Below are 26,657 nucleotides of genomic sequence, written 5' to 3'. Positions count from 1 at the left end.
GTTCACATGGAATTCCTCCAGTTCATTATTCCTTTTAGCACAATAGTATTCCATCACCAATAGATACCACAATTTGGTCAACCATTCCCCAATTGATGGACACTCCCTCATTTTCCAGGTTTTGCCACCACAAAGAGTGTGGCTATGGATATTTTTCTACAAGTATTTTTTCTTTATTATCTCTTTGGGGTACAAACCCAGCAGTGGTATGGCTAGATCAAAGGAAAGGCAGTTTTTTAAAGCCCTTTCTGCAAAATTCCAAATTGCCCTCCAGAATGGTTGGACCAATTCACAACTCTACCAGCAGTGTATTAGTGTCCCAATTTTGCCACATCCCCTCCAACATCTATCACTTTCTTTTCCTGTCATATTGGCCAGTCTGTTAGGTATAAGGTGATACCTCAGAGTTGTTTTATTTGCATTTTATAAGTTTACAATTGGCGTCTCATTTTTATCATTCTCTTGAATAAAATCATTAATTCTTTGACTTGTTCTTTAACCCACTCATTTTTAAAGATTAAGTTATTTACTTTCCAATTACTCTTTAATCTGCATTTACATGGACCTTGATTGAATGAAATTTTATTGCATTATGACCTGAAAAGGATGCATTTCATATTTATGGTTTTCTGCACTTAGCTCTGAGGTTCTTATGGCCTAATTTATAGTCAATTTTTGTAAAAGTGCCATGGACCATTAAGAAAAAGGTATATTCCTTTCTATTCCCATGCAGTTCTCTCCAGATGTATACCATATCTAACTTATCAAAATTCTATTTATCACCTCAACTTCTTTTTTATCTTATGGTTAGATTCATCTAGTTCTGAGAGAGAAGACTAAAATCCCCAACTATTATTTACTATTATTTTCACTTGTAATTCATTTATTTTTTCCTTCAAAAAATCTGAATGCTATAGTATTTGGTGCATAAATGTTTATATTCATTATCTATGATACCTTTTAACATAATTTAGTTTTCCTTGTTTATTTCTTTTAATTAAATCTATTTTAACTTTAACTTTGTCTGAAATTTTTATTGCTCCCCTTGATTTTTTTTAATAACAGCTGAAAGATTATTGATATGCTCTAGCCCCTCATACCTTGGTCAATAAGTGACTTCAGGTACTCCTCTGTGCCCCTAAGCTTCAAACAGCACCCCTGGCAAGCTGACATAGCAAATGCTCTTGCTCCCTGCTCGGTAGGCTGGAAGTTTCATCATGCTCCTTTGCCCGGGAACCAAAACCAGGTACTCCATACTCCTGGGAGTAACCACAGCCAAAAGGCCCTGTTCCTCTGTCATCACCCTCACCAATGTGTACTCAGTCCATTGTGCCCACAGACACAGCCTGGGACTGTGCCTGGTCCAGTGCCAGCTGAGAACCTCACAATCTTTCTCTCCTCAACCCCCACATTGTCTTTGAGGTACAAGCTCCCAAAGCTGAAGCTGAAGCTGTCACAGCTGTGTCCAGGGTTTGTTGTTTGTGGATTCCTCAATAACCAGATGCATCTGTACTTCACACAGTAATATCAAATTTTTCCTAACAGCTTATCAAGTTGTCTTAGGTTGGATAACTGCTTTATCCCAATTTTTAATTATTTCTGCCACTTTAAAGTCTACCTTGAGGTCATGTTTTAAATTATTTGTGGGAGAATTTGGGAGATCCAGGTAATTTCCTGTCTTATTCTACCATCTTTCCACAATTCCCTCTGTTGTTGCCTTTTAAGGTGTCCAGTCATACTTACCCCTCCCTTTGTGCAGCGACTCCCAAGGTATAAGGACCAAGACTCTGATCTGTCAAATGTTAGTTAAATGATAATTTGTTAAATCAAGCCCAGATCAAAGACAGAAACAATTCAAGGTAAGAGGAACTGTTCTAGGAGGTTCTCCTGTGGTGCTCATGAGCACATTATTCATGACTCAACATATCTGAGAAATTCCAGAATTCATCTTTGTTGACATGTCAGTTTTAGAAATGTGTTTAAGGACTTCCAAATTCTTAAAAATAAACAACTACCAGAAAACACAAAATAATAAGAATAAAAATTATATACAAGTCCATAAACTTTCATTATTTGCAAGGCCTTTTAAAATATGTATATTAACCTTACCAAGGTAGCGTCTTTTGTGAATCTTAAAATTTCTGAAACTCTACCTTAAAACATTTGGTTAAGGCTATTCCCATTTAATGTACTGAGAAATTTACATTACTCCACCCATCCTTAGGCATACTTTAGGGGAAGATAAAATTGTAAAACTCCTTATTGAACAATGAGAAAAAAGTCCCCAACCCATACTTATAGTGAGGCTACGCCCTTAAGCTAGGTCTATTTTTAGATCTAATACAAAAGGGTGCTAAGTACCTATGAAGGTCAAATTAATCACTAATCGGTCAGACAACTTGCAAGGGACAACCTTAGCAAAGAGGTGTGAAATACTCAGAAGTTTTAGTCTACCCGGAGAAGGTGATAACAAGAGGTGAATTAAGAAGGTGATAACAAGATGTGAATTAAGAATGGCCAGTCCTTTGGGAAACATCTACTGTGATTGGTAGATGTGAAAATTTAGGAGAGATGACATAGGAGAAAATTCTTTTTAAAAGGAGGTCAGAGGCCTCTGGACTTAGTTCAGCTTAGGAAGCTGAATTGGAATCTCTTGGTGGCTGGATTTAGTTGAGTTCAGGAGCTGAACTGGAGGGTCTCTCTGAACACTAGAGTTTTGCTTGGAAAAGATCTTGTGGTGAGTGATTAAAGACTGACTTAGTTTTCTCTCTTAAAGAAAGGCTTAGGCCATTGGCCTAGGCCCTAGCCTTCCTATTATTTCCTCTTACTCTGTCTCTCTCCTTTTACTTAATCCCTTGATTTATATTAATTAAAATCTCCATAAAACCCAGCTGACTTGAGTATTTCATATTTGGGAATTTTTCCCATGGCAACCACTTATTTTTTATATAAATTCAAGATACTAAAATTATCTTTACAGTTTTGGCAATTCAAAGTCTTGAACCCATATTTTCGCGGTCACAGTTTATGGCAACCACTCTTTTGTCTGTAACACTTTGAGAGCTGATGTGTTCAACCTCACTGTCACTGAGGGCCCTCTCCAATGTCTTAGAAGATCTAAGTGCAGCAATGAGCAGCAATGAGTGTTTCGAGTATGGACACTCTGTCCATTGGGTATGAGAATGCCCTACTGGAGGAGGCTGTGGCCAAGGAATGCGGAGCCATGGAAGAGGTTTCCAGTTTGTTTCTTCATCTCTTCCAAACATCTGTTACCATTGTGGTGAGTCTAGTCATCTTGCCAAGGATTGTGATCTTTAGGAGTATGCCTACTATAACTGCAGTAGAGGTGTCCACATTGCCAAGGACTGCAAAGAACTGAAGCAAGAGAGAGAGAGCAATGCTGCTACAACTGTGGCAAGCCCGACCACTTGGCTCAAGACTGCAACTATGCAGATGAGCAGAAGTGCTAGTCATGTGGAGAGTTTGTACACATTCAGAAAGATTGCACCAAAGTGAAATGCTATAGGTGATAGGTCAAGAACTTCACTCCTATCCCAAAGAATTAATATGACCTTCAGCAACGAAAGGCTTTGGTGATAGAATGAACTTACTGACTGACTCATTGGTTACATCTAAGGCAGTGGTTCTCAGCCTTTCTAATGTTGTGACCCTGCAATACAATTCCTCATGTTGCAGTGACCCCAAACCAAAAAATTATTTTGGTGGCTACTTCAAAACTATAATTTTGCTACAGTTATGATTCAGAATGTAAATACCTGATATGCATTATGTATTCTCATTGCTACAAATTGAGAGGTTGAGAACTGCTGATCTAAGGCAAATCATGCACCAAGGACTCATGATAGGTTTGTGCTTTTAGGAATCCAACTCAGCATTAGAAAATGTCCTGTTCTCTGGATCAACAGAGCACTTCAATCTGATGCCATTCAGAGTAGATTCACTTAAAGTTTAAAAAATAGAAAGGTTTGGGTCAGATGCTAATTTTTTTGAAATGATACTTGGTGTGGAGGTGTCTCTAATAACAGGCATGCTAACAATCTAATTTAAATTCCATAGATATGTCTTTAAAGGTGTTTTATTCTTAAACTTAATGGAGTGCCAAAAGAACTCTAGTTCATTTTTGTCTTCATATCTCCCTCTTTTCCTTTTTTTGGAGGGTGGCTATAAAATACATCTTTTTCTTTTGGCTATCTTTTCTTTTTGACTTCCCAGTGACTCTGTAACTATTCCTTTAGCCATCTACTTTTAATACTTACTATCTTGGTTCTGTTTGATACAGTTCTCTTGGCTTAGTGTTTTGTAAATGTCCCACTCCTGGAATTGCCATGCCCTCCCTAGCAGTTTTTCAAATTACTTCTGAATGTGGCTACTCTGAACATTATCATTCCAAGATAAAACCAAAAAGCTGGTACACTATGTTTTGAGAAAATGTTTTATCCAAAGAAATGGAAAAATGCAAAGACTTGATTAATAAATGTTTATACATGTGATGGTAAATATAAGGCTAATAATTCACTTTCTCATTACAAAATGCTCCAGTGCAAATGCCCAAAATTTTGTGGATAGAAATCACATTCAAACTTAGCATTGAAAATTTTTCTTAACACCTTTGTGTGTAGATTAGGAAGCACTCAATGAACTTTATAATTAAATAGACTAGAACTGACAGAAGGCTGTTAACTTTCATATGAATAATGTACTCCAAAAATACATTTCAAAATTTTGGGGGGGGATTCCTACATAGAAGAGTAGTATTGATGAAATGAAAAATCCTGTTTAACTTAGATTTGTGCTGTATCAGATAATTGGTCCCTTAATACCTTTAAGGATATAACTGAAAAATTAATGTCACATCCCTATGACTTCAGAAAATTGCTTTTATTTAAAAGTTATTTTATGCTACAATGAGAACCACAGTTTCATGGTAATGTGGATTGAATAGAAACTTATAACAAGTCAACATGTCATTTAACCATGAGGAAAGACTAAGGGGTAATCGATTTTGCCCATTTCTTAGTTTTAGTAGATTTTCAGCCATTCCTACTTTGTTGCTGGAGAACCTCTTGGAAAGATTTGTTGTAAGATCCATCTTTTCCCATGGGGCCAGTACTATTATAATTAAGGATTGAGTTCCTGAGAAACTTGGCAGCAAATAGAAATGACCAATAGTATATCATAAAACTAAAGCTACAGGTCATAATCATTGTTCTATATATAACTGCTAGGCCCTGAAAAAGATTTAGAAAACATTTTCTTTTAAAATATTGTAGTACCATAAAGATAGGAATTTCTCCAGTGCCTAAAGAGTGGAAATAAGCATGGTCCACATTGATCACCCAGGGAACCTAAAAAGAATTTAATTCAAGGAAGTATCTATGCTTCCAATCTCTTATTACCAACTTTGACATAATATATTCTAATAAACATTTAGTGACTTTCCTTGCTTTGGAAATTAGAAGGTCCTTTTGAAAGTGACTTGCATGGCCCTGGAAATTTTAACTGGTGCCTTTGCATATGGGTGGCCTTTTTATAGTCATTGAAAATCACTCCATTGACTAAAGAGTTAATTTCAAATTGATTAAATATTTGTTGGTGGAATTTCTTCTACAAGTTTTTAAATGTAAGGGCTGATTGAACATTTCTTTGGTTCTATTAGACCAAACCAGAATTAGTACTATTAGAAAACTGAGTGCTGTTCTATGTCTTGTGCTATTCTGCTGAGCTAAATCTGCAACAGTTTTCAGAGGAAGACTACAGAGAAAAGTTTTGGTGTAGACATTTTTATGTTTTATACAGATGATGGATGTTCTTTTGGTCTTTGTTCTATCACTGCTTTTGAATAGAGACCAAAAGTCCTGTCCTTTCCTGCTCCAACTTTCTTCATCCTAAAACTAGTCTTATTTCACTTATAAGGAAATAATCCCAGAGATTAACTGATTTGCTCAAGGTCTTTGGAGTGTCGTAACTTTATGGACTAGAAAACTAGATTGGCATTCTATCACAAATGAAAAAACTAAGTAATTAAACCTGAAACTTGTCAAAATCTTTAAAAAAAAAACTTACCAAGGAGTAACAAAACAGTAGTTAGAGCTGGAAGAGACTTTTAAAGGTGTCTTGTCCACCTCCCTCATTCTGTGGAAGAGAAAACTGAGGACTAACAGGTTGATGTAGCTTGCCCAAAGTCATATAACCAGCAAGTAGCAGAAGCAGGTGCTTAAACCAGGATGTGCTAGCTTCAAATCCATTGTTCTTTCTATTTGTTTCCATGTTTTCCTCTAGACTTTCCTGAATATTTATATGAATTTTTCCTGTTATTTTTATTATTCACAGTTTTTTCCCCACATGTAGATTGTACTTTTGGTTCTGTCTTCAATCTATAGCATTTTGAATGTTTTCCCATATTTTTGTTTTCTCTATACTTGCCAATCATCTTTTAAATTAAATTTAATTATAAGCTCATATTTTTGTTACAAAGCTGTTATTTCCCTTCAACTGCCCACTCACCAACAAAACCCTCCCCTGTAAGAAGGAAATATAGCTAAGAAAAATAATAAAATAATTGTATGTACCAATACATTCGTATTTTCTGACAACATATGTTCAATTCCATATCTATAGCTCACCACTCCTGCAGAGAGAAGGGAGTCAGGCTTCTGCTATTAGTAGTAGCCATTTTATCAATCAGAGTTCTGACATATTTCCATATTTTCCCTTTATGTTGTGATCATCATGTAAATTGTTTTCCCAGGTCTACTTACTTTGCTCTGTTCAGTTTGTTTGTCTTCCCAAGTTTGATGGGACCAGCATTTACCTTGACACATCCTCTTTCTTTCCACTCTCAACACTGGGATTTTAAAGAAAGGCAAAGCCATCTTGGGATCTAATTGAACTACATGATTGGTCCCAGTTTTCCTCATGAAGCTTCTTCCTTTTTTAATCCCAGGACTTGATTGGTCACAACTTCCCCAGCATAGCTTTCTGGTCATCCAAAGCCATAAAAAGTCCCAGTGTCATAGAGTAGCATTGCTCAGACCACATCCAAGTTGCCACTATATTCTTGCTGCATGTCCTTACAATGTTAGCACAAAGTAGATCTCCTTGTGTTAAATTTTCAATTATTTTCATTTTGTCCTCACATTAAATTTGAACCAAGAGGGTGCTGGTATAAGAGCCTAGCTAGCATCCTGATGCCAAGCTTCCTCTGAATTCCTCATATTCAATATTTCTTATGGCTCTTTTTGGCTATATTCAGGTACTACAATTTTTTGAGTCATTCTAGTCCACTTCGATTATAATTATTTAATGCCACAAAAAGCGCAGCTATACTTTTGTACATACGAGGTCTTTTCCCATCTTTGAATTTGTTGAGGATACATTCCTCAAAAAGGTCTTATTTGTAATTTCTTAAAGGGCTGTAATATTCTATTACATTTATATGCCATCATTATTTTCAGTTGTTTCTCCCAATAGTTGGAAGCTTATGCTGGTGGTTTGGCTGGATGGATTTCTAGGTTCCACTCTGACCCTGAGGAGTTTATAAGTGGTAAGAAATTCCATACATACTGATTCAGGGCATAAAATACTTTCAGAAAAGAAAATCACCAATGAACCAGGTCACTATTCCCAACTCCAGCCCTGACTCCTTCTGGCATATTGCATAAAACGGTATTTCTGATTTAATGATTTCTGGTATTTTCTGGTTTTTTTCTGGTATTTTCCATGATATTTTGAGAAATGTATAAAGTGGAGACATGAATATATTTATCCTCCCATATTTACCTAGTTGTCAATTTATCCAACAAAGTTGAGAAACCATGAGCACATATGTAATAGTTATATGTAATATATATATTACCTGTGTGTGTATCATATATTACATAACAAATTATAGAACATTACAATGTGTAATATAGTTTTGTATAATATATAGTAGACATATATGTATCCTGCATTATATAACATTTATGATGTGTTATATATTACACATATGTAATATAGAGTTGTATATATGATATACACATGTAATATAGAGTTGCTTTTCACAGTAGAACTTGGTCAATTATATGTATATATAGTAGTAGTAGTGGTAGTCTCTCGGTGATCGAGAATGACTATTGTCTTTGTGCAGTTTCATCTACGGTGTACCTCATGTGGCTTTGAAGTCCAAAGGCTGAGGCGCACAGTTTGTGGCACATGGGGCCTGGGACGCCAGTTGTTACGGGAGGTGCGATTGTGGCCTGGTGTCGGCGTTCACATGCAGCGGCAAGACATCGACATCACTCATCTTCAAAGGTGGTAGCGTCATGGTGAATGTGGGTGTGCCAGCTGCTTCTGTCAGAGGCAGCGAGTTCTAGTTGCTTTGGTGTGATGCCAGCCCACTTCAGGTTGGACTTTAGCTGATCCTTGAATCTTTTCTTTGGTCGGCCTTGTTTCCTGAGTCCAGCTGACAGTTCACCATAGAATACCTGTCTTGGTATTCGCTGTGGGTCCATGCGGATGACGTGTCCAGACCATCGTAGCTGGGTTCTGAGGACCAGGACTTCGATGCTGGTGGAGTTGGCTCTGTCGAGGGCTTCCTGGTTGGTGATTCGGTCCTGCCATCGGATCCTCATGATTGACCGGAGAGAGCGTTGGTGGGATTGCTCCAGCTGTTTCATGTGCTTCCAGTATAGTGTCCATGTCTCACAACCATACAGGAGCGAGCTGAGGACCACTGTGTTATACACTTTGAGCTTCGTCACAGTGCTTACACCTCTGTGTTGGAGGATTTTGCAGAGCAGCCGCCCGAGTGCCTGGCTGGCCTTTTGGATCCTGGCATTAATCTTATGGTCTAGGGACCCGTCATTGGTGATGGTGCTGCCCAGGTACTTGAAAGTTTTGACTTTAGAAAGCTCCGTGCCGTCGATTGTAATGCACGGCTGGTTCGTTGGCCTCCCTGATGCAGGTTGGAACAGCACCTCTGTTTGGCTGAGGCTGATAGTCAGGCCAAACAGTTTTGTTGCGGTGGAGAACCTGTCCACAATGGTTTGGAGATGATTTTCTTGGTGGGCCATGAGAGCACAGTCATCTACAAAGAGAGCTTCCAGGATGAGTCTCTCTGTTGTCTTTGTTTTTGCAGTCAGGTGGCCAAGGTCGAATAGTGAGCCATCCAGTCGGTATTTGATGTAGACGCCCAGGTCTAGATCCATCACAGCATGTCGTAATACTTGGGTGAAAAATAGGTTGAATAGTACAGGAGCAAGGACACAGCCTTGTTTCATGCCATTGGAGATGCTGAAGCGATTGGAAGTCTCTCCACCAGTTAGGACTTCCCCTGTCATGTCAACATGAAAGAGCTGGATCAGTTTGACGAATTTTGATGGGCAACCGAGCTTGCTGAGGATCACCCACAATGCGTCCCTGTTCACTGTGTCGAACGCCTTTGTCAGGTCTATGAAGACAATGTAGATACTCAGGTTCTGCTCAAGGCATTTTTCCTGCATTTGCCTCACCGTGAAGACCATGTCGATAGTGCTGCAATCTGGTTGGAAGCCACATTGTGATTCAGGCAGGTTCTGCTCTGAAACAGATGACAGGAGTTTGTTGAGTATAACACGGGTGAGGATCTTTCCGGCAGTGGAGAGTAGTGAGATGCCTCTGTAGTTGTCACAGGCTGCTTGTGAGCCTTTGTTCTTGTATAGGGCTACAATGGAGGCATCTCTGAGTTCTGGGGGCATGTCTTCCTCTTCCCATATGCTGGTCAGCACTATGTGGAATGCCTGGAACGCCTTTCCATTTAAGGCCTTGTACACCTCGGTTGGGATCCCGTCTTTACCGGGTGCCTTGCCTGTACTCATTTGTTTAATGGCCTTTTGGACTTCCTCTATTGAAGGAGGGACGCCAAGTTGTTCAATGGTGTGGTTTTGGGGGATCTGGTCAAGGGCGCTTTGGTCAACTGAAGAGGGTCGGTTGAGAAGCTGACTGAAGTGTTCTTTCCACCTGTTGCTGATGCCTTTTTTATCTTTTATGAGAGTGTCACCGTCAGAGGATAACAAGGGAGTGGTGGTGGTGGGTTTTAATGGCCCATAGACAGTCTTGAGGGCACTAAAAAATTGTTTGTAGTTTTTCATATCAGCAAAACGCTGGATTTCTTCTGCCCTTTTTTCCCACCATTGGTCTTGCATCTTCCTGATCTCACGCTGTGCCATGGCTTGGAGAGACTTGAATCTGTCCTTTTTAGGAGCAGAGTTTGGGTTATTTTGCCACTCCATAAAGGCTTTGTTCTTCTTGCTCAATAGGTCTTCAATAGCAGTGTTGTTCTCGTCCAACCAGTCCTGGTGGTTGCATTGTTTTGGGCCTAGGACTGCCTTTGATGTTTCCTTCACTGCGTCTCTGAACTGGTTCCATTTCTCGGTTGAGCTTCCAGTGAGTGGTCCCTTGGCAGACAGCTTGTCGTCCAGGCAGGACTGGAATGTCCAGGACTCTTCAAATAAGATGGATCTCTAAGATGACTCACGTTGTAAAATGCACGAACTGTCTGGGCGAGGTGCAGTGCGCATTTGAAGAGTCGCTCTAACCAATCAGTGGTCTGTCCAGCATTCAGCTCCTCTCATGGCTCTGGTGATCTTTACATCCTGGATGTCTCGCCGGCGTACAATGATGTAGTCAATGAGATGCCACTGTTTTGATCTTGGGTGCATCCATGTTGTTTTATATTTGTTCGCCATTCTGAACACAGTGTTCGTGATGGTGAGTTCAAACTCTGAGCCTTTGCTGAGTAGCAGTAGGCCATTGTTGTTCATTTTGCCCACACCATGTTTGCTGAGTACTCCTTTCCATCTTTCATGGCCCTGTCCAACGTGGGCGTTGAAGTCTCCCAGTAGTATCAGCTTGTCATTTGTGGGCACTGAGTGCAGGACGACACTCAGGTCAGAGTAGAACTGCTCGATGGTCTCCTCTGTGCTGGTCAGTGTTGGGGCATATGCGCTGATGATTGTGGCATACCTGTCTTTGCTGAGAGGCAAACGGATCTTCATGAGCCTCTTGCTGATGCCCACAGGCAAGTCTGGCAGCTGTTTGAGCTTTAATCTGCTATTCTTGCTATTCGACCACTTGCTGTTTGTGGCTTTTCCTCACTCTCAGGGAATTTATAATATATTTGCTCAAAATGAAACATGTTGTCTATTATTTTCTACCCATGAGTCTATTTCTTCTATATTCTTGTGCCACATTGCTTGTGTGTGAATTACAATATAAAGGAAAAATCACTTAAGAAATCCAAACTCTAAGTAATTGAAAAACCAGTTAACGGTCCTGAAGAACAGATAACAAAGCACATGTACCTTCTCTTAGCAAAGAGGTGGGAGGCTTCTCAGGGAAAATGCTATAGACAACAAGGCTTCTGCAAGGGACTTTTAAAAAAATGTTTTCCTTCATTCAAGGGAAGGCTCCATTTCAAGAGGGAAAGCTTGGATATTTCCAAAAATTACGGATGTAAAGACAAAAGGCATCAACAATTTTTTAAATCTTTTGTGGGCTTGACTATGAATGAACCTAGGACATTTCTCTGACATGCTGATATTAACCCACAATAAAACAGCTGCTAAACCAGGAAAGAATAATCATAATCATTTTAAAATACAAATAAATTTTTGCCTTATTCGCAGAAAAAATAACTATGTCAAAAACCAACCATTTAGATACTTATACTTCAAATATTTTGATAGATCTTTGATGACACATGCAGGTTGCAACTTAACCTCCATAACTTTTCATCCTCTGGGTGATCGGTATACATAACTTTGATAACTCATCTTTCAAGTATTTACTGAACATGCTGCATCCTTCTTTTGGTCCTCTGGCTATTTAATAGAGGCACTGAGCAACCCAGCTTTCATTCCTAACTCTTGTGATGTGACTATCCCACCTTCTTTTCTCACCCTATTCAATCCATGATGTTTTTCATGCCATTAATTATGTGCATAATGAGGGTTAGTAGGTTTGCAGTATATTACCAACAAGGGCCTGCATCTTTCCATTGGCCTTTGAGTTGCCTAAAATTGTGGTCTTTCAGGTATATTGGGGTTCCATGATTCAGAATCACAAAGAATTGCTGGAATAAAGGTATTTTAAAATATGGGCTAAATAACAATATTATAAAGATTATCAACTGTGAAAGACTTAGTAATAACCTTATTCAACAAAATGAACCACCAAAATTCCAAAGGACTCATAATAAAAAATACTATCCCCTCCAGAGAAGTGATAGACTAAGTACATATTGAAGGAAATATTTTTCGTTTTCTTGCCTTTTAAAAAATATGCCTTGTGTGAAAATTAATTTTGCATGACTTCATATTTGTAATGGGTTTTATATTTATTAGCTTCTCAAAGGGTGAGGAAGGAGAGAACTTGGAACTAAAAATAAAATTGAATTTATTAAAAAGATGGACTACCAGTTATAAGCAACTTATGATAATAGAAAATGCTTGTTTCAAAATGCAATGCTACCTGATCTCTTCTGATTCTATTCTGGGCCCAGATCCTTGTCCAACCACAGCACCTAAGCTATTAATATCTATATATCTATTGGTATCTATACACAGAGAAATAGTGTAGTGTAATGGGCAGAGAACCAAGCTTGTCAGGTGAAAGTCTTGATTTTAAATCCTGCTCTAGTGCATAGTACCTGTGTGAAAAAGGACAAATCACTGAACTTTCCTTTAAGGTGTGACCCTTAAGGTCCTCGCAATCAGTAGAGAAGCCGTCTACTTGGACTCTACAGAAATTCTCTTCCATAACACTGGAAAACACCTTAAGTAAGCATATTTTTTAAATCTTGCTTTTCATTTTGATTTTTATCAGATCCTCGAAAAGAGTTGTCACCATGATCTCATTCTAAGACAGGTATCATAGAACTTCTTGATTTTAACAACTGTATTTCAAAATACCTCATAGGAAGATAGCCTTTAAGGTTCTGTTTTGTTCTATAAATCAAATTACTTTTTGAAATTCATCAATAGACATTGAAGGATCTTGCACTCCACATTTCTCAATTAGCAACATGACTGGAAGATTCTAAGACAGAAGGTAAGGGTTTGTTTCTTTTAAAAGACTTTTAAAAGGTTTTTTAACATGATTTAGTAGTTTCTGGTGTTTTTTACATTGTTCTTTTGAAGAGACAGGATAGGGGAGAGCTATTCCTGATTTTCCTTTTAAAAAATAAAAAGTCCTTCATCTTGGAATCAATATTGTGCATTGACTCCAAGGCAGAAGAGCGGTAAGGGCTGGCAATGGGGGTTAAGTGACTTGCCTAGGATCATACAGCTAGGAAATGTCTGAAGCCAGATTTAAATCCAGACCACTTAGATCTGGCTCTCATTCACTGAGCCATCTAGTTGTTCCCTCCCTCATCTTTTCTATTTGATTCTTTTAGTATCTCTTTGAAATATTTTAAAAATTGATTCTTGAGTGTCCTTAAATTTTTTTTCAGACTGGGCTTCTACTATCCATAATTGATTTGGTCCAAAGGTTCTTAACATTTTTATCTTCTTAAGTTCTAGTTCTTCCTCTCAACATAGTAGTGAAGTAGTAGAAAACAAGTATTGTGATCCCATCCTTATTATTTAAGAGGATAAATTATTAGAGAAACATTAGCAGAACTGTTCCATTCAGTGTCTGTATGTTGTAATTTTTTTTCCCCCAATGATCTAAGGAATCTGACAACTGGATTTTAAGTCAAGCTTGCTGCAGACTTGTTTTCCCTTAAAGAACTGCAACAGTGTTGCCTCAATTTCACACCGCTCTTTTCTGGCATCAAAATACATAGTATGAGTTTGGGAAAAAAGTATCTTTGGCCTGAACATCCTGTTGCACTATAGTCATAGAACCCTTCTGTTCATTTCAGAGAAAGCTATAAAGCACAGAACTTATGGTATTCATTTCACAGTGATCCTAAAAGTCTTCAATCACCTAAAGAAAGGTAGGAAAGACCTCTGTTTTCATCAGAGATTTATCAAATCAGGGAATATTTAATATTAAATTATGTGATAATTTAGAAAGGGAAGAGTCAAGATATACTAAATAATAGCAGGTATTAGATAACTTTATTAATAATATTTTAAACGTCATAACTACATGATTAAAAGAAAGTCTCAAAGACTAGCAGAACAAGAGTTAAAAACAACAAAAGGCTACACTTTAGAAAATTAAGTTGACTAAAAGTAATTAAACTACTTAAATTAAAATTTTTAAGTTTAATTATGACTCAAAGCTTACTATCTCTCTGCCAATAAGTGAAGAAAAGGCACAAGAAAATTGTGTTTTCCTAGCTACCAAGCTGGATACAGGAATATAATTCTATGACCAAAAATGGACTTCTTACCTAAGAATTAGAAAATAAGTGAGGGGTAACAATGGGAATATGCTTTTGCAAGCATCTATTGAATAATGTATCTTCTTTTTGTATTGACTAACATTACCATTCTATCCTCAAGGAATGAGGTACTAAGTAGCATCCTTTGTTATCAAACCAAGGGTTTAAAATATAAATACACATGTATATATTATATATCTACATATAATATAAAGTGTATATTATGAAGTAAATTTTAAATGATTTGAATATTATATAACATTTTGTAATTATATGCTATATATTTCTGTACTTAGCAATCCATTAAGACATTTCCACATTGATAATATTCACAGCTTGCTAGAAAATTAGAATCTGTAAGGAAACTAGATTTTGGAAATCCTTTCCAAAAGCCAAGTGTAATTTAGTTGCAGAAGAAAGAAAAAAAGAATTGACTTTAAAAAGTTATGGTCCTGGAATAGAAGCCCCAACTGAATTAAATAGCTGCTCTACTAATGGTTTACAATTCATTTATTCAGTCTATATCTAGATTCTCTACCTTTAAAAATTAAAGATATCATTCACTACCAAACTATCTTTTGGAAAGGATGAAATAAGTTTTGTAAAATATTTCTATCTTAGGGGTATTGAAATCATTTACAACATACAGTGTGTATTTCCTAAGAATATCTACTTAAAATCATTCTAAACTTGAGATTGGGTGCCCTTTAGAACTGCGCAATCACACAACTTCCACACCTTTAAAAAGCATCATCAATTCAAACACAAGCATCCTAAATAATTCCTAAAAAATGTCCCTTGACCTCACATGCTTCAAATGCTCAGCTAAGTATCACATGCTCTTAAAACTATAAATGTCCTATAGTTTACTTAGAAATTTTATCCTGCCATTACGAGGAACTATTTTGCCCAATTATATGCCAAAAACAATGCAAGTGAAATGGAAGAATAGCAACAAAGATAAAAACTGCCTAAACTATCTGAGGAGGAAATAGAATATCTAAAATAATCTTATATTTTAGAAAAACAAATTGAAAAGAAAAACAAAAGGAACTTCCTAAAAAGTATGGTATTAGGACCAGATGGATTTTTTGGATGAATCATACCAAACATTTAAAAATCAATTACCTCCAATATTAAATAGATTATTTATAATAATAGGTAAAACTTTTTATGAAGCAAATATAGTACTGATACTTAAATCAGGAAATACAAAAACAGGAAGAGAAAATAATAGGCCAATATAATTAATGAATATGTATGCAAAAATCCTGAATAAAATACTAGCTTGGAGACTGCAACAATATATCATAAATATCATATTCAGACCAAACACGATTTATACCAGGAATTCAGGGATGATTTAATATGAGGAAAACTATAAACATAATTAATTATATTAACAAAAGTAACAAAAATCATGATTATATCAATAGATGCAGAAAAAGTCTTTGACAAAAATACAACACTCATTTCTATTAAAACACAGGAATGCATAGATATAAACAGATATTTTCTTAAAATGATACCTAAAACCATGAGCAAGTAATACTTGTAACAGAGATAAGCTAGAAGCCTTCCCAGTAAGATCAAGAGTCAAATAAGGATGCGCAATATTAGTTAATAAGATATTAGAAATGCTAACAATACCAATAAAAGAAGAAAAAGAAATTAAAGGAATCAGGATGGGAAAAGAAGAAATAGATTATCTCTTTGCAGGCTATATGGTTATGTCTGTAAAATCCTAGAAATTCAACTAAAAAGTTAATTGAAATTATCAGTATTTTTAGCAAAGTAGGCAGAATATAAAATAAACCCACATAAATGATCAGCATTTTTATATGTCACAAATAGAAAAAGAGATATTCCATTTAAAATAACCACAGATAGAATAAAATATCTGAGAGTATGCCTGACAAGAAAAACCAAGAAACTACAAAAACATAATTATAAAGTATTTTTACATAAATAAAATCAGATTTAAATAACTGGAGAAATAGGTGGGCAGACCCAATATAATTAAAATGGCAACATTACCTAAACTATCCTACTTATTCAATGCTATCACAATTCAATTACCAAAAAATATTTTTTGAGCTAGAAAAAGTCAACAAAATTCATTTGGAAGAACGAAAGATCAAGAATATCAAATGAACTCAAGAATATGAACTGAACGAAAAAAGCCATAACAGAGGTCCAGATTTTAATCTATATCATAAAGTAATAATTGTGAAAATTATCTGGTACTAGCTAAAAATTAGAAAGATATATCAGGGGAATAGAAAAGGCATACAATAAACAGTAATAAGAAATCATAACAACTTTGTGTTGATAGATGTCAAAATTGAAGTTTTAGAGATAAGAACTCATTAATCAGTAAAAATTTCTAGGACAATTGGGAAATAGAGTTTGGCAGAAACTAAGTATAGGTGAATATCTTATAACATTCACTAAGATAAGATCAAAATGTCTACATGACAGACATAAAAAGGAGATATTAGCAAATTAGAACAAGAAACATTACTCATCAGATTTATGAATAGGAAAAGAAATTATGAGTAAATAAGACATAGAAAGCATTGTAAGATGCAAAATGGATACTTTTCAGTACTTTAAATTTAAAAAGTTTTTGTACAAATAAAACTAATGTAGCCAATACTAGAAGGAAGACAGAAAACTGGGGGAGAAATCTTATACACAGTTTTTCTGTTAGAAGTCTGTATCTAAAATATATGGAATACTTTGTCAAATTTATAACATTAAAAGCCATCCCCCAATTGATAAATGGGCAAAAGATATGAACAGTTTGGGGATGAAAAAATCAAGGTCATATATAGTTGTATGAAAAAAGGTTCTAAATCACTACCAAGTAGATATATAAATCAAATCAAGACTGAGGTACCAACTGACATCTATAAGATTGACTAAAATGACAAAAGGGTAAAATGACATGTTGGGAGTGATGTGGGAAAATGGGGACACTAACATACTGTTGGTAGAACTGTGTACTAATCCAATTATTTTGTAAAGCAATTTGGAATTATGCCAAGTTATAAAATTTTATACACCTTTATCCCAGCAATATTGGGTCTATTTTCCAAGGAGATCGGGGGGAAGGAAATGGTCCTATATGTTCCAAAATATTTATAGCAGTTTTCTTTATGGTGGCAAAAAACCTGGAAATTGTGGGGATATTCATCAATTGGGGAATGGTGAGCAAATTGTGGTATATGATTGGGATGGTATACTATTGCACTGTAAGGAACAATGAGGTGATTAAATTTTTTTTTAAGTTGAAAAGACCTACACAAAATAATAGAGTGAAATGAGCAGAACCAAGAGAATAATGAATAAAGCTATAAAATTAATATTTGAAGAATGACTGGTGAATCTACTGAGAAATAACTGATAAATACTAACATATATTTATGTATATAATTTATATATTATATATATATATAAATATATATATATATATATCTTTTTGCCGGGTGATGCTTTATGTGGTGTGGGGAGTGGAGGAAGCAGTTGAGATGCCTGGAAATAAATTCTATTTAAAAAATAAAATTAAATTCAGAAAAAAAATTAAATTTATACTGCCTAAGTTTTCATGAATTAAATTTAATAGCTCAAAGTGAAATTGCTTTTTTTTCTTTAAAAATGTTTCCATAAAATAGCCATTTACCACTATTAACACTTTGTCAAACTATAATATTTTGGTTTCAAATATACTACTTGAAAAACTAATTTGTTAAAATGCACTCTTTTCTAAAGGTAAAACATAGTTGGCATAGTAATTACAAATACTTTGAGGAAGGAGGATGCCTCACTATCATCTACAATAAGTATATGGTACGAGTGGAAAAGAATGAGTTGTCCATGTTTTATAATGATTAACCAGAATTCCTTGGTGGAAAAAGGGAAAAAAATTTTAGGTTAAATGCTGTTTCTGATTATTCTTTCTCAAGGATAATTTTGAACTATCCATCATTTACTCTTTATTCTCTGAAATTAAATTATGGTGAATTATGCCAAAAGCCAAAAAACTGTCATTAAACTGGCAAGTTCAAATTAATACAGATAAGCGTTCATGTATAAGATTAGCTTTCATAAATAAAGGTAAAGGATCTTTTAGGTATATTCCATTATATGGTCAGTAGCACAATTATGGTACAAGGGGTATAAAATGGCATAAAGCTATTTGAGAATATTTACAATATTAAAAATTTTCAAAGTTAAAATAAATACAAAGTTAAACCTGGAGGAAAAATCTAACCCTACCTCTAAGAGCTTGAGATTTAATTTTTTTCCACAAGTTAATTTTTAAATGATTATGTAAATTATTATAATTTATACATTATATATAATATACATTATAATTATGTAAATTGTTAAAAACCAGGGTTGGTTTTTTTTACAAACTGAAATGCGTTTGTGAAGTAAGTTTTTTGTCTGAATCTGTGATTTCATCAATATTGGGGGGCCTACTGGTCTCAAAACTTCCTCTACCAGTACTAATCTATAACTAACTGTCTTAGAGTAATCTGGATCATAGAGAAGTTAATTAACTTGTTCATTTTCACATAAGTAGTACATCTCTGAGACAGGACTTGAATGCAGGTCTTCATGACCCCAAGCACAGCCCCTTGTTAAATATGTTATTCTGCTTCTCACTGAAGAGTTATGTCTTTAAAAACATGACAGCGTTCCAGGTGGCTGGAATTATTTAAGTTTGATCCTTTCTGAAAATATGGGGATTGGCAAAATAAACTTTTCAAAGAGCTTTCTAACTTTATGATTCTATGAAATAGATATCCTAATACCATTAGTATTGTGGAAACTTGAAAGAAATGTGGGTTAAAATAATACTTGACGAAATTAAATTTAGAAAGTTAGGAAATAAGATTCTGCTTTAAATGTTCCAACACATTTGAAAATTGGGACATTCATAGAGATTCTTGGGAAAATAATTTGTAGGATGAACATATCTTATGAGTCACAGAAATTGACTTCCTGAAATATACAGACTTCACTACTTCCAGGATTCCTGTTTTCATTTGAATGAGCATTCCCTCTACTAATGCAACCCCATAAAACTATGGCCAAAAGCATTTCATCACCTGGTGGCTACAGCTCTGGTGATGAGTTTCTACAGACTTAACTAAGCAGGAACTCAGCTGACAAAATGCCACTGGGTTTGTATCATTACAAAGTGTAAAATATCTTCCAAGAATTAACTATAGAAAGAATTTTAAAACTACTGTCAAATGCTTAACAATTACAAGAAAGTGAAAGTATTGAAGCAGTAATAGGACAGCGGGAAAGAAATGAAAAACAAATGAAAAGGAGGCCTTGTGGGCTTAATAACTTAGGTAGTTTAAAATCTTACAACTAAACTTCAAATGTTATTATATTTAATACCCAAAAAAATTGAAATTAAATTTTAATTTTTTCAACCAATAGTCTTTAATTAATAAAACAAATTTTAAGGCTTCTAACAAAAGTAGCCAAGTGGGGAAAAGGAATAAAAAGTTTAAATTGCTATAAATTGGACAATTAATCCTTCAATAATTAAGGATTAGCTGGAATTGGGGGGAGTGACCATGCTCTCCTTTGAGGAGTTAATTGGAACGAGCAGATCACCTGGCCCATATAGACTACAATGGATTCCTGGGCTTTTGGTTTGGTTCCATCTCTCATTTGAGATTGGTTTTCAAATCTGAGCACTTACCCTATAGTTTAGCCATCCTGGGCTTTCCCCACCTCTCTTGCTACTTTACAAAATATGTAGCCATTTCAAAAATTCCTTAATGAATCTGACATTCACTAGATGTCGAATTACGTTTTAAGATTTTCAATGACTCTATTATTATTAGCCCCAAGCAGAACTTTAAAGATGTGATTACTTCCGATTTTTTTGTCTGGAATGAAAGTATTTCTGGGGCATGATCTCCTGTCTGCCTCCCATAGTTTTCTTTGTTCCTGACTAAGGGAAGAAGTCAATTTTGCTTTGCTTTTGCAACTGTAAAAGGGAGTTCTTTCTTCTCTCTGAATTTACACTTTTGAAATAGAATCCTCTCTTCCCTTTGCCTATTTTAACACTGGTTAACAATAACTTAAGGGGTAGCTGGGTGGCTCAGTGGAAATAAGTGCCAGTCCTAGAGATGGGAGGTCTTGGTTCAAATCTGACCTCAGACTCTTCCCAGCTGTGTGACTCTGGGCAAATCACTTGATCCCCATTGCCCAGCCCTTACCATTCTTCTGCCTTGAAACAGAAGGTAAGGATTTAAAAAAAAACCAAACAAATAACTTAAGTGCCAATACTTAGTACCTCACTAGACTGAAGACAGGATTAACTCCCCCTTGTCCACGTTTGAATTGAATCAACAAAAGACTGAACACCCTACTAGGTGAGATTTAGAAAAGGCACACCCTTAGCTGTGAATTCTTTCTATGAGAACTTAACCTTCAGAAGGTGAGAAAGTCAATCCCACAGATACTGCCCCTAGAGCAGTGCTAGACAATTTGGAAACTGTGATTGGGCCCTGTAAAAATGGGAAGAAACAAAAAGTCATCATAAAAGCAAGCCCTGAACTCCCTCAGAGAAGATTGTCTTTGAGAAGATAGTCTGAAGAGATTGTCTTCTGGAGATAGTCTCCTGCCCGGAGAGAGTCTTCCAGGGAGCTTCCCTGGAGACTGTGGCTTGGATCATAGGCTTGGAGCTCAGCTTCAACTTGGAACCTGAGTCCTAGACTACTTCACTGGGTGAGTGAAAGACTGACTCCTTTCCTAGTTTCCATCTTGGAGGAGGCCAGGTGGTTACTCACTACCAGCCTTTCTGGTTGAGAGCTAGTTAATCTCTGCCTGGATTAAGCGGTCCTGGAGTAAAACATTTAGGTTGATAAGATAAACTTTCTAACCCCCTCACATTTCTCTTTATTGTTTCTTCTCTATTTGTATATATTTGTAAATAAATTTCTGACTTGAGATATAATAAATATTGGTGACCACATAATTTCATATAATCATCATCCAACCATTAATTTTAACCTTTACACACCTGAGGGCAAGAGCTCAGTGTGTCCCACTTCTGTGGGCCTGGAGGAACAGAAAATGAATATATTTAATAATCTAAGTAAAAAATGGTAAGGAGTCCCTAAGTGTTGTGAAATTGTCTTGTCCTTATTACTGATAACTTACTTTTTCCCAGCTTTCCAAGTATAAGTCACAAATAAGGAAATCACATTTGGCCACAATAAAATGAATGACAAAATATAAATATCATGAGAGAATTTTAATATTAAAATATTTTAACATTCATGGATCATATAAATTAGTTTTGGGCTTTAAAAGCTTTCAATAATAGATCTGCTGCTAGTCCTGGAGAAATATCCCCCGCAGCAACCTTTTCTTCCAGAAGAGGAATCTGGTCCTTCACTGATGAGCAATTTTGGAAATGTTCCAACACATTTTCCTGGATTAGGTTCCACATCCAGACTTTCTGCTGCTTCTGTCTCTTGCTAATGAACTCACTACTGGCAAGCATAAGGTCCTGGAATTCTTTCATTTTGTCCCACATCTCAGTGATACCTTCTCCAGTCCTTGCAGAAATGCGTACGACCTATAGAAAAATAAAGAGCAATCTCTCTCATATCAAAGGAATAGTAAGCATTTTTCTTCAATGGCTCATTCTCAATATACAGGTAAACAACAAATACAAGCTATATTTTTAAATGTAGAAAAGTATATGCAAAAATCAATATAACTAAAATTACTTAGTAAATTTGTTGCAGAGCCAAGGTTCAAATCCCAGTTTGGTTATTTATGCAAGACCAACTACTGGTAAGGGAATCATAAAGATAAAAAACTGCAAAGCTAGAAAGGGTTTCCTAGCTGCCTGCTAAACATTGAGTTGGCTTTGAGACCATGGCCCCATTATTTGGGGCAAATGTCCCTGATTGGGGAAATAGGTCAGCAGAGTAGGTGAATAGTGAGGAAGATCACATTAATAATTCCAGAGTGGAGCTTAAGAAATATGATTTCATTTTCTTATAGCTTTCAAGTTTATGGTTTCTTGCTAGAAGAATATAATAATCTTTTACAGACAAAGCTGAAGAAATCAGTATTAAGACATCAGTAGATATGAGAATACTTTTTTTACCCCAACTTTATAATATGCTGAACAAAAGCCTTTACTCTTTCACCTTGTAGAGAAACTAATCATCAATAGCCCATAATCTTGAGGATTTTCTTTCAGAATGGAATTACTACCATTTCAACATGGTCAAAAATCAAGCATTAAGCAATTTAAAAATCGATTACTTCATAACTAGAACCCTACTTTTTGGCATGTAACAGGCCAGTGATAATTTTAATATCTCTATCATTGTCATAACTTTTAAAATTGCAATATTCACATAAAAGCTGACTGATTATGTACCTTGTGTAGGATTTGCATTCTTTTATACAATGTGAACCATTAATTCAAAAGGAAAAGCTTACAATTGAATGGATACTTACCTTTGGTCTCCAGACTTTTGAGCGCTTGCGGAGTAATTTCATTGCACTTGTATACTCTGTTTGGATCCTTCGAGCTGGCACAATCAAGTCCCCATCAGCTTTAGTTATGGCTACCAAATCAGCCATTTCAATTATACCCCGTTTGATGCCCTAATGGACAAAAAGGAGCAAACAGGAATAAACATGATCACTGGTAAACTAATCAATAATGTGTTCTTAAGGCAAGATGTTTCATTAACTTATTTCTTTTAATTAATTTATTTTGAAAATATTTTCTTTTCCCAATTACATGTAATAATTTTTAACATATGTTTTCTAAAATCACACGCACCAAATTGTCTCCTTCCTACCCTTCCCTCCCTGTCTCTAAGATAGTAAGCAATTTGATCTGGGCTACACATGTATTATCATTTAAAACGCATTTCCAAAACATGCTGGGAGAGAATACATGAATAAAACCAAAACCCTCAAATAAAAACATATATAATGGCAGCAACACAGTGTAAAGAAAAACAACTGTGAAAGATTTTTTAAACTAAGGTTTTAAATTGTTATTTTTCAAGTAACAAACATCTTATATAAATCTGAGAATCCCCAAATAATACTTATCTACATAGCCCAGAAAAATAAATTTCCATGTTAGCCATGTCAAAAAAGAAAAACACAACTTTTTTTAATCACCTTTCTGTCAGGAGATAAACTGTTTCATCTTCATCTGTTGGGTTAATGACATGCTGTTATTCAGAGTTCTAAATCTTTAAAAGTTATTTTCTCTATAATGTTATCATTGTATAAATTTTTCTTCTAGTTCTGCTCACTCCACGATGCATGTTTGTGAAGCTATTTCCAATTTCTTCTGAATTTGTTGGTTTCCTCATTTCTTATGGCACAATAATATTACATTATGTAAATATACCACAATTGATTTAGCCATTCTCCAATAGGATACCTCTTGGTTTTGTATTTTGGGTTATCACAAAGGAGCTGTTATAATTTTTATTTATCCTCATTCTTTGGTTTCTTTTAGGCATAGGCCTAGTGGTGATAGTGAGATCAAAAAAGTATGCACAGTTTGGTAACTTTATTGAAATAGTCCCGAAATGCTTTCCCAGAGGGGCTGGACGAATTCACAGCTCCATCAGCAATGAATTAGTGATTGTGTTTTCCTATACCTCTAACATTTGTCATTTTATTCCTTTGTTACTTCTGCCAGTTTGGTTGGTATAAGGTAGAATATCCAAACTATTTTAATGTGCATTTCTCTAATTATTAGTAATTTGAGTATTTTTCATATGATTGTAAATAGCTTAGATTTCTTCCCTTGAAAATTGCCTTTCCATTGGATCATTTGTTGAGGAATGACTCTAAGTCTTATACATTTGAATCAGTTCCTTAAATATCTTGAAAATGAAACCTTTTTCTGAGAATTGTTGCAAAGAATTTTTTCCCAGTTACCCCGTTTCCCTTTTAATTTTTACTAAAGCTTTAAAAGTTTTAAGAATTCTGATCAAAGAATTGAACAAACACATCTCCTGAGTAACTTGATGAAAATGTTACCACTGCTTGATGGTGTGGTGATAGACTCAAGGTGTGAAAGGAGGTATATATATTTGGACATGGCTATTGTATAGATTTATTTTGTATGAGTATGATTATTTGTTACAAGAGATTTTTCTCTTTTTTTATGGGTGGGGAAGGCAGGGGGAGGAGAGACAAAAGAGATAGCATGGAAATGTCACAAAAAGAAAAGAGGAGAGCTACTGGAACACAGAATTCAGAGAAGAAAAGAAAGAATTTCAGAAGGAAGCACAGATAAATAGGACAATTCTGAAAGTGACATTTTAAATCTGTCATGTACTTTTTCAAAAGCAAGCAATATGGAATAGCAATTCAGGATTTTATACAAAAATCCTCTTTTGGTATTCACTTTTATACAAAGAAATACTCTTTTCTGTCTGCTTAGTTCAGAATTTTTAAAAATGTTAAACAAAGGACTAAGTTCTGTGCTTTAGGAATATCAGTTTAGCAGTAATATGGAAGATGGATTGGAGAGGGAGAGACTTAAATCAGGGAGACCAGCTGGGAGACTCTTTGTGATAGTGTAGATGAAAAGGTGATGGATGCCAGAACTCAAATGGTAGCTGCACGAATAAAGAGGAGGCAGATGGGAGAGATGCTATGTGAAGGTATAAGTGACAAGACCACCATCATATGCCCATGTTATACATATCTTAACACCTTGGAATAACTTTGACTCTTCTCATTTCCCCTCACCCTTAATATAAAATCAGTTGCCAAAACCTACTGATTACACTTCCTTGGGGCCAATATCACATAGCTTTTCATCCCCTTTCACACTTGTACTATCATTAACTAGTCTAAGCTGGTAATTCATCTCCCTGCCTATAGTGTCTCAACTCTCTTATCCACACATACATGCTAAAATAAGACACTCAGAGCACAGTTCTGATTATCACACCTTTGTTCCCAAAACTTTCAGTGCTTCTGTGCTACTCACAGGATAAAATACAAAGGCTCTGCAGAATTAGTTTCAACTCAGGCCTTTTTTTCTTATATTAATTACCTTCAAGCTTTCTACAGTCAAACCAAACTACATTGCCAGTTTTTTTCTCTAGACTCACCATGCCATACTATATTCTACTTCTTTGGATTGACAAAAAAGCATTCTTCATACCTACAACATATTCCTTCTTTTTCTAAACTTGCAGGATCCATTTCTTCAAAGCTCCACTTAAGTGTTCTCTCTTCTTTATGGCCTCCCCCAAATGGAAAATCAGTTCTCCCCCTCCTACTGAAGCTCCTTAAGGACAGGGACTATCTTGTTTGTATGTGTATCTAAAATGTTTTTACCATAGTACCTGGAAAATAATAAATGCTTACTAAGTTCTTTATTGAAATTTTAAATTATTCATCATTATGTTGCTCAGAAAGATTAACACATATAATACCACTAATGCAGTAGCTTTTTTATGTAATTCTAACACTTAAAATCATTGGGAAAGCTGAAATAGTACATTTATAAAAAAGAAAACTTTACTCTTTGAAATATCCTTCATATATGTATATATGTATACATACATGTATAGAATGTATCTACATATTGATACAAATATGACAAAATTTTCTTCATATGTTTGGGAAAATAACTAAGTAAACTAAAGCCTTAAATTTTTTAAAGCTCTTATTCCAGTCTTTTGATGCAAACTATGCTAAGTAATTAAATGTCAATGTCAAAAGATAAAATCCAATTGTCATTAAGCCATAATTATGGTAACCAGTGAGAAAATATTTCTAAAACACTATAAAAATTGCATGTTTTTCAAATAGCTTTCATTACTAAAATTTAGTAGCTAATAATTTTATATTCTTCATAGCAATATGAAGTAAGTCACCAATAACAAAAAAAATTTTTTTAACTGTCCAGATGATTCCTAGAATAAGGGTAGAATGCTATTTTATAAAGTAGTATCCTGGTTTCCTAAAAAAATACAGAATCAATTAAAAGACCATATATCTAACAGAGTTCCAAAGTACGCATAGTACAAATAGCAAGACTTCAATTGTCTCTGTAGGTCAGAGCTATCCTTTTCTAACCATTCTCACTTTACTAATGGAGAAAGTAGGTCATATGACTTATTTTAAGGTCAAACAGTAAATCTGTGGAAGTTAGGAACAAAAAACAAACAACTGTCATCTAGTCAAGTATTCTAGTCAATAAATAATCATGCATCTCTACTCACTT

The 26,657-nt window shown here is 35.3% G+C and overlaps 1 protein-coding gene across 2 annotated transcripts in view; it reads right to left on the bottom strand.

Annotated features, from left to right (window-relative positions):
* Window positions 1-21,649: 21,649 nt before the first annotated feature.
* MMAA (metabolism of cobalamin associated A) overlaps window positions 21,650-26,657 on the bottom strand; it is a 43,727-nt gene continuing 38,719 nt past the window's right edge. For both annotated transcript variants that reach the window (XM_007496266.3, XM_001376996.4), the window contains 2 exons: window positions 22,895-23,044; window positions 21,650-21,995 (listed from right to left, as the gene is read on the bottom strand). In XM_007496266.3, coding sequence (XP_007496328.1) covers window positions 21,708-21,995; window positions 22,895-23,044 — 438 coding nt within the window. In that variant the 3' untranslated portion in view covers window positions 21,650-21,707. The remainder of the gene's footprint in view (window positions 21,996-22,894; window positions 23,045-26,657) is intronic.

This window comes from Monodelphis domestica, chromosome 6 (genome assembly GCF_027887165.1).
Source record: "Monodelphis domestica isolate mMonDom1 chromosome 6, mMonDom1.pri, whole genome shotgun sequence".
Lineage (NCBI taxonomy): Eukaryota > Metazoa > Chordata > Mammalia > Didelphimorphia > Didelphidae > Monodelphis > Monodelphis domestica.
Note: the sequence above shows the minus strand (reverse complement) of the source record. Positions and strands in the feature narration are given on the sequence as shown.